We start from the raw sequence: 12,389 nt of genomic DNA on the forward strand, positions 1-12,389 counted from the left end.
AAGAAATACATACCAGATGTGGTGTGAAGTTACCAATGAGACATCATAACACCAATATCGTGTACTTGGCTGGGGGTGTCACGGAACAGAAGTTCCTTCATAATATAATTTCCAAACGGAACAAATATTCTGGAATATTATTTCCACAGGAATAAATATTACAGTAGATGTTCCTAACGGAATAAACAGTATAGAACATTTGTTCCATCAGGTACAGGTATTGTGACCTTGTTTATAACAAAGTTTCCACTGGAACTTCTGTTAGGTGGAACAAATATACGTTGACAGGGGACTATGGTAAGCACAAGTAACGAGAGACGAATAAACTGTTCTTTAAATCAATTCTTTATTACATCTCCATGCTACTGCATTGGCAGACGACAACTCAACGTAAACATAATAGCTAAAACATGTTCCACGTTTTCTGACATAATAGTATAAATTGTGTGAGGCAGTCCCGATAACCAGAAGACCCAAAATAGGAATATAACATCCCCGCCCCAAATTATAAAATTTGGAAAATTTTGTCTGGTTATCGGAAGTGCCGAACACATTACAATATCATTTAAAAGACTGCTTTCTTCCTTAATCCATTATATATAGGTACCGGGATCGGTGCCCGGGTCCTCCACCATATCGTGTACTTGGCTGGGGGACTATGGTAAGCACAAGTAACGAGAGACGAATAAACTGTTCTTCAAATCAATTCTTTATTACATCTCCATGCTACTGCATTGGCAGACGACAACTCAACGCAAACCCAATAGCTAAAACATGTTCCACGTTTTCTGACATAATAGTATAAATTGTGTGAGGCAGTCCCGATAACAAGAAGACCCAAAATAGGAATATAACACCAAAACTTGAACCAAATGATATACCGGTTAGAAGTTAACAACTATGGATCACCGTATATGCATATTTACTATTACAGATACAACATGAAAAATAAATATGGACAGACAGCAATACTTCATCCCCCATCAGAAAACTAGTGAGGGTGCACCCCCCCCCCCCAAATTAATGACCGTGAGCCGGAACGAGCTTAATGACTTTTCTGTTAAGAAAGAACAAGTACCCTATTCTTTTAAAAGACCACCAGGGATAACAGTCCACACAACTGAAATATTAAAAGTATTTGTTATAAAAAATCAAACACAGAAAACATAATATGAAGTTGAAAACTTGGGTCCATGATTTCCCAAACCATGCCTGATTAACCCCTGTGGTTATTTTAGTTTCAGATCGGATAGTTTGTAATTTATTGATGTAGAGTTAATTTAATATCAGTTGAATTTGTATTGAACCATTTTTATTCAATTGCTTCTTTTATATCATCAAATACAGATAGTTTTCTCTAAGTCAAAATCAGAAAAAAAATAAAAAATTGTTATGTACAAACTTGATATACTTTCACTTTCACTTTGAACACGTGCATTTGTTTACATTTTTCCTACTTCCGGTGTGAGACGCATGACACCAATTTAATATGGCGGTGCTAGGCAAACCGCTAACTTCCAAAATAACATGCACCTGTTACGAATTGGGACATACATGGACACCGTCATGCAAGAAGGCGTCACTTGATGTGATGTTAGAAGTATTTAAGCAAGCAGTAAAGGTCTATGGATCACTGTACGCTGTGAGTTTCACCTCAAATTCGTCATGCACAGATCAAACTAAATTATAAACTTTGAACCCCAAAATAAAAATGATCAAACAAAAGATAAATTATTATTTATAATGTTAACAGTTTGGCAAGCAAATAAAAGGCCCCTCTAAGTTCATGCTGCCAATATTTATCAATGAAGACAACATGATAGTTCAAGTCATTTTTGGAACATCCTTCTCAAGCCAGTCAAGGCCAAACACAAATACATGCTGCTGACCCTTTTTCAAGGTTGCATTTCCTATGCCAGAAAATACGACAGCTCAAGGTCTGTGACGTAATATGCCAAACAATGACTTCATTCGATAAATGACGTCATGACATATTAATGACCGTTACATTTGGGAACCATTGGAGAAAAACATAACATTGTTAAATCTGCGTTCTTTTAATTGAAAGAGATGCAATAATGATGAGAAGCTTGCATAAATTTAACCATGGACATATGTGTCCCTCCGGCAGCAAGAGGGTTAAGAAATAATTCTTTCATGCCATGCTCTATGCTCATTTTAACATGGGTAGGCAAATTATCTTTGCTAATAAAAATCGAGTGTTCATGCCAGGCTCTATAAAATTGAGAATGGAAATGCCAATGCGGAATGTATCAAAGAGACGACGCAGACTACAGCCGAAGACCCATTGGTACAAGATACTCCCGCACCCGGAGTCGTGTTTCAGCTGGCCCCTAAACAAAAATGTATGCTAGTTCAGTGATAATGGATGTCATACTAAACTGTGAAATATACACTAGAAACTAAAATCTATGCTTATTATAAGTTATAACATGGGTTGGCATTATATTCTTGATATTTGTCAAACACTTGGTATTTAAAATGTTGACAAATATAATGCCTACCCATGTTAAAATGAGCATAGAGCATGGCATGATAGAATTGTATCAATTATAAAAGGAAAATTTTGAACTTTTGTACTTGGAAACTGACCTATAATCTGATAATACATGCTCGAAATACAATGTATCACCATTTTGATTAGAAGAACCAAAAAACGTAATGGAAAATCAACAGTTTTTAAAACATAACAAAAAAGAACAGACACATTAAAACCTACTTTATAATGTTTTTATTTCAATTCCTAGCGAGCAACTCCAACAAAAATGTCAATTTTGATATCCAGTGTTGTTCAAAATATATCTGACATTTCAATTTGGCCAAATAAAAATATATGTGTGGTTCCAGTAACCCGACCGACCCTAGTTTAAACCCCCCGACCCTAGAACTTTTTTTTCATTTCTGAAAAATAAATTTCAAACGATCTAATTTTGAGGATAGTGAATTAAAATAATATAAAATTTGTAGATTTCTGTCATTTGAATTTCCATATGAAGTATATGTTATTGGTAAAATGCAAGAATTCATAACAATTTGTTGTCAAAATGCAACAAAATTAATGAAAAACGTAAATGACTGTCTTTATTTTGCAACCAAACACTTTTAAAATGGCCGACTTCCGGTTTTGATGTGTGTAATACTGGAAACAATTTCGGTAAACACGATTTTTTTCCGGATTTTGACAATCCTAAATAAAATTTAGAAAAAAATAAATAAAATTTGCCGACCTACCGACCCTATTTTTCAAGAGTATGTAACTGGAACCACAAATATATTTTTATTTGGCCTTTCATTTGTGATGTCAATCACGTGCAGCCCATGTTTTATTGGAATTAGAAAATGGCTTTGTTGCCAAAACTAAAGAAGAACATCATGTTTGCTGCTTAATATCCACTGTCAAACATTTATTGGTGTTATGGACAAGTTAACAACAATATAAAAGATAAATCCTGTAACAGAGGGTGTACATGTATGTGATGAAGGTGGAGGAAATTTTAACTGTCACTACCATTTGAAAATGAGAGCATATTGGATAGGGACAAATATTTTGCTTTGCAACATGACACCTATGGACCTCTCAGACTGTTTTTGCAAGGGTTGTTGACGTTCAAAGAGTGTGGTACTCTTGACATGATTAAACATCCAAATTATTGCCAGGCATAGTTGCAAAGTTGTATATCCTGCACAGCCAATTGCAAACAGATTCACCATTAAAAGGTTTAACTGTCTATCTGACAGACTGGAATGACCTTATTTTATTCCCAAATCACCATTTGGCAACATGGTGCAATCATTGATATGAATGGTTTCAGTATGTTTAAAATTTATCAGTACAACTCCCTGGAAGGGATATTGTATGAGTTATATGAATATGAAAATAAGGAGATGTACATGTAGTATTTTATTGCCAATTACTCAACTAATCACCAAAGTTCAAATGAAGTAAATGTAAGCAATTATAGGCAACCATACCTCTTCAAAATGAGGTAAACCCATGTACCATTTAGTGATTATCAGCTGTCAAAAATATTGATCTACGCATCCTATCGATTTATTGACATCAACTCCCGGTTAAGTTTCTTGTCAAAACAATGGCTCAAAACAATGTTGAATCATAAATCTTCTAGGCAAAACAATGTTTCTGGGTCTCAGGGGGTACAATCAGGACGCTTCCCAGGGACTCCCGGGTTTCTAAAATGATGCGTCCTGCTCGATTTCCATGTGTCCAGGACGCGTATACGCGTCTTAACGAGAACCCTGTTAGTATGCTATAAAAGAACATGAAACAATTCCATTGTAAAGAAGTTTTGTCGAGTTCACTTCAGCAATTTATTTTTATAACTGTTGCTTAAAACTGATGCAGAGTTTTCTGGAGATACCTATAAGCTAGTTGACACAAAACAACTGAAATCTACATGTATTTGAATTCGTCAAGAAAAAGGTTCATGTAAAAAAGATTTGGTTCAAGGTCATCACTATGCATAAAAACCAAATTAGACACTCTATGGTCAATGCTTTACTAAGCATGCTAAGTGACTGAGTAAAATTGAGCAGGAAATCATATATTATCTGAGAAATTGGGTGATGCTGGAGAACTAAAAAAGGGCTTTCTGTTCAGAAGGCTAAACTCACTGCTAAAGATGAAAAAAAGGTGAGAGTTTTACAGGAGAATAACATATACAATTACATGTAACTGAGAAAAGATAAACAACACAAACAGATAAAGTTTCAAACAAACAGTTTCAAATAAAACTTGAGTATTTGTTTTAAAAGCTTGTCATGAAGACTTGGTCTAAGGTACTCCTGAAATGTACATGTAAGGTGTTCTAGCTCCACTAGTGGTTATGGTATTTAGATACCAGTAAGCTAAATTCTAAAACTATTTTTAGAAAGGATTTTCATATTTATACAGTGGTACATTTTTATGCCCCACCTAGGGGCATTATGTCTTTTGGTCTGTGCATCAGTTCATCCCTTGTCCGTCTGTCCATTTGCAGGTTAAAGTTTTTGGTCAAGGTAGTTTTTGATGAAGTTGAAGTCCAATCAATTTCAAACTTAGTACACATGTTCCCTTTGATATAATCATTCTAATTTTAAAGCCAAATAACAGTTTTGACCCAATTTCACGGTTCACAGAACATAGAAAATGATAGTGTGAGTGGGGCATCTGTGAACTATGGACACATTCTTGTTATCTATTAGTTTTTAATTATAGCAGCATCACAATAAATAAACTCAATAAGGAACACTTTGTTTAAGGAAAATTGATTTTGCCCAATGATTTATAATTTATTTCTTGACAGATTGCTGGTATTATCCAGAGGAAAAATAAGGATTATTTCCTTAAGTCATTCCCAGCACAGTTAGCAAGATCTACAATTTTCTTGACAACCAATGGAACCTTGTTTATAACATTTTTCTGTTTATGGAGGTAGGTACTTGTAAATAAATATAACAATACGTGAATACAGTTTATAATCACTGTAAAAAAATATATCAATACAGTTTATAATCACACTTTGGCTCAGTTGCAATTGGTTGTTAGTATAGGTACTTGGAGCTACATGTTAACGAAACTTTGAGATAAGGTTTGTTTTTTTACCCTTGAATATGTTGAATTTGCAATTTTTTAAGAACAAAAAATGCATCAAATAACTTTCATGTTTAGAGTTTAGTATGACGTTTATTATCACTGAGCTAGTATACATATTGGTTGAGGAGCCAGCTGAAGGATGCCTCCCGGTGCAGGATTTTTTCGCTGAATTTGAGAACTATTGGTGGCCTTAGGCTGTTGTCTGCTCTATGGTTGGGTTGTTGTCTCTGACACATTCCCCATTTCCATTCTCAATTTTATTCATTTGTTCACATGATCATCAGTATTTATCCTGAAATCAAATAACTGCTGTGGATTCATTTATTGTTATGGGTACCAGCTTTTACTGATTGGAAAAAATGTTATTCGAATGAATGTTTTATTTTGTAGTTTTGCATATATATATAAGTGTAAATATAAGATAATAGGAAATTTGTACTTCATTGTACATTTAAAGGAGTAGATTCAGTATAAGAACCCTTTTTGGCCCCAAAATATAGCAGTTTTACAAAATTGTGAAAATGTAATGTTTAAGCTATTTATTGGGAAGCAGAATGCGTATGCTACACAAATATGGGTTGTTTTTGACAATACAATACACATATATCAGGTACTACTATCATTAAGTCATGTTAAATTACTGGTCTTCACTATTTTAGCATTTTAGTTAAATTTTAGACGGTTTTCGTCTTAAATGAAAGTGGCCGCATTCGTGTTCATTCATAATATTGAAATGTAACTTGTATTTGATGATAATACATAACATATATAAAGGTTGAGGATAAACACGAGTGCGGCCACTTTCATTTTTGACAAAAACCATCTGAAAAGTGACAATTTTTTGCATATTTGATGAATTTTCATATTTAAGCTTGAATCGGAGTGTTTTTAATGACTTAATCAGTTAAAATCTTTCACATAAACTAATCGAATCAATTGAAATAGACACTAAAGTGTTTAAAAAGTGTCTAAAATATGACGTTAGATGAACCTGAAATTTGAGGCCAAAATCGGCCCTTACTGTACCTATATAGCTACTCCTTTGTGATTCTAGACTCGAAACATCCCTAAAAAGTTATTGGTATCCAACAAATAGTAATGAATCCACAGAATTGTAACTATATATATTTTTGCTTGTTTGTAAAGGATACAAATAGTATATATCTGGCATCCAACTTTTATTTTAGGCAGTCAGCAAGATTAGAAGTAATCCCCCAAATGGTGCATCTCTTTGTTTTTCAGATTAGGTCTATTTTTCAGATACAATAAGCATTGGGCCACTATATTCAAGATTTGGAATGAATGTAAGGTGTACATATCCTTAATTAAAAGTTTTATCTGACCTTGACCTCATTTTATGGTTTATTGGTCAATGTTAAATTTCCATGGTTGTTTATGTTTTGCAGATCTATACCAAAACTTTTAAAGCAATTATAGGTCAATTACATTTGGTGTATAGAATGATTGCTTTGTGTGCATGTTGTCTGGCAGGGTTCATCAGGCCTTGAACTAGTTTTTATGGTTCATTGGTCCATGTTAAATTTTCATGGTTTTGCAGATGGTTATCAAAATAGATTGTTGCATGTGAGGCATCTTTATCAGGAACGCTTAGAACCAAAATTGGCAGACATTTGTAGATAATCTTTAATTTTTGTTCATGAAATAGTAACTTTACTACTAAAAAATGTTGGACTCTAGTATAAGTTTCCTTCTTTTAGGTTTACAATTTGAGATAAGATTGTTTGTAATCCAAAATGAAAATAATATCAAGTTATTGGTTGTATTTAAATTGTTTTGGACATTGTAAGCCAATCACAGTGTTTTTGTGTATGCTTTTAATATACAAAAAATGTATTCCCAAGAATGCATTAGATTCTGGAATGACAAATGAAAAACAAACAAAGATTATAAAGATTCTTATACTCATTTTTGTCGTAAAGTTGCAGAAAGCTTGACATAGGGAAAGTGATCCGGCAGCGGCGTTAGCTCAATTCTTAAAAGCTTATATTTTAGAAGGTGGAAGACCTGGATGCTTCATACTTTGTATATAGATGCCTCATGTTACGAAGTTTTCGTCCGTTACATGTCCAATGCCCTTGACCTCATTTTCATGGTTCAGTGACTACTTGAAAAAAAAGTTAAGATTTTTTGTAATGTTAAATTCTCTCTTATTACAAAAAAAATGTATAAGTGATAGGATAACTATATTTGGTATGTGCGTACCTTGCAAGGACCTCCTGAATGCCCATCAGACAGTTTTCACTTGACCTCAACCTCATTTCATGGATCAGTGAACAAGATTAAGTTTTGGTGGTCAAGTCCATAACTCAGATACTATAATCAATAGGTCTTGTATATTTGGTGTATGGAAGGACTGTAAGGTGTACATGTCCAACTGGCAGGTGTCATTTGACCTTGACCTAATTTTTATGGTTCAGTGTCGTGAATGGTTATAGTTAAGTTTTTGTATTTTGGTCTGTTTTTCTTATACTGTATTCAATAGGTTTACTATATTTGGTGTATGGAATGATTGTAAGGTGTACATGTCTAGCTGGCAGATGTCATCTGACCTTCACCTCATTTTCATGGTTACAGTGATCAAATAAAATTGAGAATGGAAATGGGGAATGTGTCAAAGAGACAACAACCCGACCAAATAAAAAACAACAACAGCAGAGGGTCACCAACAGGTCTTCAATGTAGCGAGAAATTCCCGCACCCGGAGGCGTCCTTCAGCTGGCCCCTAAACAAATATATACTAGTCCAGTGATAATGAACGCCATACTAATTTCCAAATTGTACACAAGAAACTAAAATTAAAATAATACAAGACTAACAAAGGCCAGAGGCTCCTGACTTGGGACAGGCGCAAAAATGCGGCGAGGTTAAACATGTTTGTGAGATCTCAACCCTCCCCCTATACCTCTAACCAATGTAGTAAAGTAAACGCATAACAATACGCACATTAAAATTCAGTTCAAGAGAAATCCGAGTCTGATGTCAGAAGATGTAACCAAAGAAAATAAACAAAATGACTGTTTAGTTTTGAGTTTTGTTCTTTTTTTCTAATTCTATATGAAATAGGTCAACTATATTTTATGTATGAAAATATTTTATGATCTATATGTCAATCGTACAAGTTTTATTTGACCTTGACCTGCTTATCACAGTTCATTTCTCAGTGTTATTTTTTGTGTTTTGGTCTGTTTTTCTTAATCTTTAAGCAATATATCTGTCAACTATATTTGTTGTATGGAAGAATTGTTAGCTATTCATGTCTGCCTGGCATTGTCCATCTGACCTTGACCTCATTTTCATATGGTTCATTGGTCAATGTTCAGTTTTCTTGGTTAATGTTAAGTTTATGTGACAGCTTTATATTTAGGACTATCAACATAATATCAATGATTAGCAAAGAAGGCGAGACATTTCAGTGTGTGCACTCTTGTTTATAGAATCTTCAGTGAAAATTTTTATGACAATTATTGTTTTCAGAAAAGTAGCAGGTTCTTTCTGTTACCTAGCAACCTTTGTTACAGGGATACCAGCTTGTGCTTTAGCTCTTAATATAGAAAGAAAAAGCAGGTACAGTTGTGTTTTATTGTCCTGACAAATGTTTTATCTCACCCCTACTTCACAAAGTGTTTTGATTAGTTACCATGAATGCAGATACAGAATTTGAATTTTGAAAGTACATGTATCTGCCTAAGAAACGGAAAGTTGAAAGCAATTATGTTTTGTTTTATATTTGGGTCTTATGCAAAAAGTTACTTTTCAAACCAGGGTTGAAAAAAATAAAAAACTTTATAGTATAAATTGAAAGTAATTCTATGCATTGGAAACTTTCTCTATTTATCTTAAAAATTCAAATCAATCATTTGCACTCTTTGAGGTGGGAGACGAGATAAAAAAATAAATTCTAATTTTAGCCCTATTATTGTTGTACCTTACATGTAGTAAAATGTACATTTGTATAAATGTTGTTTTAGATATAGAAATGTACATATATTTGAATAACAGATCTAATGACTTACATTTATACAAGGGTACATGATAGAAAGAGAGCCTTACAAAATCTTCTAGAATATAGATGATAAATTAGGAGGGGGGTCAGATTTTCAAAATGACCTTTTTTTTAGGGGTGGGGGTGTTAATTGCTACATCAATATCTTGAATCTGCTTAAGCTTTCTTTAAAACAGCTAACCTTCAAAATGCTCAATCATTGTATTCTAGGAGCTTTAGAATGGCTGTCACACTATTATGATCTAAAACATATTACTGACTATGATTCTGTTCTCTCCTACAGGAAACTGATTGGTCATTTTTATTACCTCAGTATCTCATTTGTCCCTGCATTGACAGCCTCTTATGTTGCAATACTTCTCGAGAGGAAGTCCAGGTATGGACCAATCATCTTCATTTATTCAAATTTATGTTAATTAACATCCTTCATACATATGCATTATATATACAGATTATTTGATGTTCGGTTTGAAATTTGCTGTACTAATGGGTATGCTACTGGCTTGTATTTATTCAGAATTATGGTAAGTTTTCAAAGCTTCTGATACCAGTATATATTCATTTACGATTGTGGAGAACTCATTTTGATTGGATTGATTGATGACTGTATACAGGAGCAAATATTACAAAAATATTCAAAACTACAATTTGGTAGTGTGATTCACATATTCTTTGTGACAGTTACCACATGTAGAGCAGGATCTAATAACCCTTCAAACTAGAAATATAAGTCCTCAGTACGTTTTACAAGGATAAAGATTATGCAATGAAAGTTCATTTATGTGATTCTTGAGGAATGTCCCCTGAAACTAATTGAAGTAAAATTTGGACTAGATTTTCAGATCTTATATATTCTAATCTTCATTTTTAATGGGCCATATCAGTCAAATCATGCAACTACTGTCTAGTAAAATTTTGCATTTGTCCTTCAAAGTCTGACAAAGATGTAAAGCTCTAAGTAATTATATACAAACATCCTTCATCCCTTGCTGTTACCAGAAATAATGTTAATTATTGTCTAGAGAAAAAGTTACTAAAGCCCTCAAAATCCTAGCTAAAACCCTGAAAGTACTGCAGTAGGATGTTTCATGCAGTTTGAAAATGAATGCATGTACCACAATATATACTAGTACATGTACTTCAAAATATTATTTGTTGCTTCGGTGTAACAAGTCCAACAGCTATTTTAAAGATTTATTCTTATTTTTAGCAAAACTTTAAAAGCCCTTAGTCCCTTTACAGATTTTAAAGATACCTTCTGGACATGAGTAAAGTTAATTGGTTTTCTTGTTTGTTGCCTGTCAACAGACATGCTATATGTATCTTGTGCATGTTGTCACATTTAGATTAGAAAATTTAAAATGGCAAAATATTGTAACTTTTGTTAATAGAAAGTAAGTTTTAAAAGGTGATTGATACATGTATAAGATAAAACTTCACACATGGATTGTTCTTTCTGGGGAAGTAACTTGTACTTGAAGGAAATTTCAATTAAAATATAGAATAAAACCCACCTTCTTTTTTTTTCTTGCATTATTTATCATTCTCCCATGACATCATTCTATTACGTAAAATTACTCAATAACGGAAATAATTTAAGCTCTAAAAAAGACGTGATTTCTCATGACCATATAATAAAGTATGTCTGGTACGTCTTTATTATTATTAATTATGATTACATCATAACATAATCGCTTTAGGGATTATTTTCAGATTCTTTATGAACAGTTTAATGCTGATATTTAAAGCTAATTTTGCATTAAGTAGGAAAAACTTCCGATAAATTTGATTATTTAGGGTAGAAACGTCTTTTTATGTAATTAATAGAACAATTTGCATATGAATGAGTTTGGGTAAACAGGTGTACTTGGTCATTATTTCGTAAATAGTTTAATATATTTTTTCGGCATCATGAATTTATTTTCTGCAGAATTGCCTCTGAAAATTTTCTTGTTATAATGATTGTTTAGAGTAGAATCTAAATACAGCATTTTATTCATTATTGTAGTAATTTGATTTAAAATGACATCCTAGAAATGAGAAGAAAGTATTGTCAACATGATTATAAATAATTTTAGGGATAATATAAGATTCATGGTGATGGCATATTTCTGAAAGAGGGTATACAATAATTTTGAAATATTTATGCCCCCGCCAAATGGGAGTTGGCATCAAGATGTACCCTTGCCTGTCTGCATCCGTACATCTATACATCGATACATCCTAAATTTGGTTTCCATTCTCTTACTTTTCTCTTCCTCTACCAAATGTTTTGAAACTTTAACACAATGCTTTTTACCACAAAAACAGATAAAGTTAGATTTTGGTTGGTGTCTATTTTACCTTTCTAGAGTTATGTCCCTTTACAAATGGAAAAAAAATAAATTTTTGTTGAGTCTTTCATTTACTTTACCATGACTCAACCAAATGTTATGAATCTGATACACAATGCATATTATCACAAAACACAGATCAAGTTTGAATTTTGGTGGCGTCTCTTTTACCTTTCTAGAGTTATGCCCCTTTACTTTCAATTCTGTTCACTAAACTTTAGTTTAATTCAAACGAATGTTATGAAACTTATACACAATGTTTATTACGACAAATTACTCAGATCGGATTAGAATTTTGGTAGCCTTACTTTTACCTTTGCATCCCTTTAAAATGGGGCATGCATCTGTGTCCCATGTACACATTCAAATTTATTTTAGAAGTCCTGATTTTGTACTAGAGGGTAGATAAGCTTAATAG

At 33.1% G+C, this 12,389-nt stretch overlaps 1 protein-coding gene across 4 annotated transcripts in view; it reads left to right on the forward strand.

Annotated features, from left to right (window-relative positions):
* The first annotated feature begins 1,470 nt into the window (after window positions 1–1,470).
* The window catches only part of LOC143049851 (transmembrane protein 135-like), a 110,223-nt gene continuing 99,304 nt past the window's right edge, over window positions 1,471–12,389 (forward strand). The window contains exons 1-4 of one of the 4 annotated variants that reach the window (XM_076223598.1): window positions 1,471–1,642; window positions 5,325–5,452; window positions 9,110–9,199; window positions 9,922–10,014. In XM_076223598.1, coding sequence (XP_076079713.1) covers window positions 1,490–1,642; window positions 5,325–5,452; window positions 9,110–9,199; window positions 9,922–10,014 — 464 coding nt within the window. In that variant the 5' untranslated portion in view covers window positions 1,471–1,489. The remainder of the gene's footprint in view (window positions 1,643–5,324; window positions 5,453–9,109; window positions 9,200–9,921; window positions 10,015–12,389) is intronic. The other 3 variants (XM_076223600.1, XM_076223599.1, XM_076223601.1) reach the window with 3 other exon arrangements.

This window comes from Mytilus galloprovincialis, chromosome 10 (assembly GCF_965363235.1).
Source record: "Mytilus galloprovincialis chromosome 10, xbMytGall1.hap1.1, whole genome shotgun sequence".
Taxonomy (NCBI): Eukaryota; Metazoa; Mollusca; class Bivalvia; order Mytilida; family Mytilidae; genus Mytilus; species Mytilus galloprovincialis.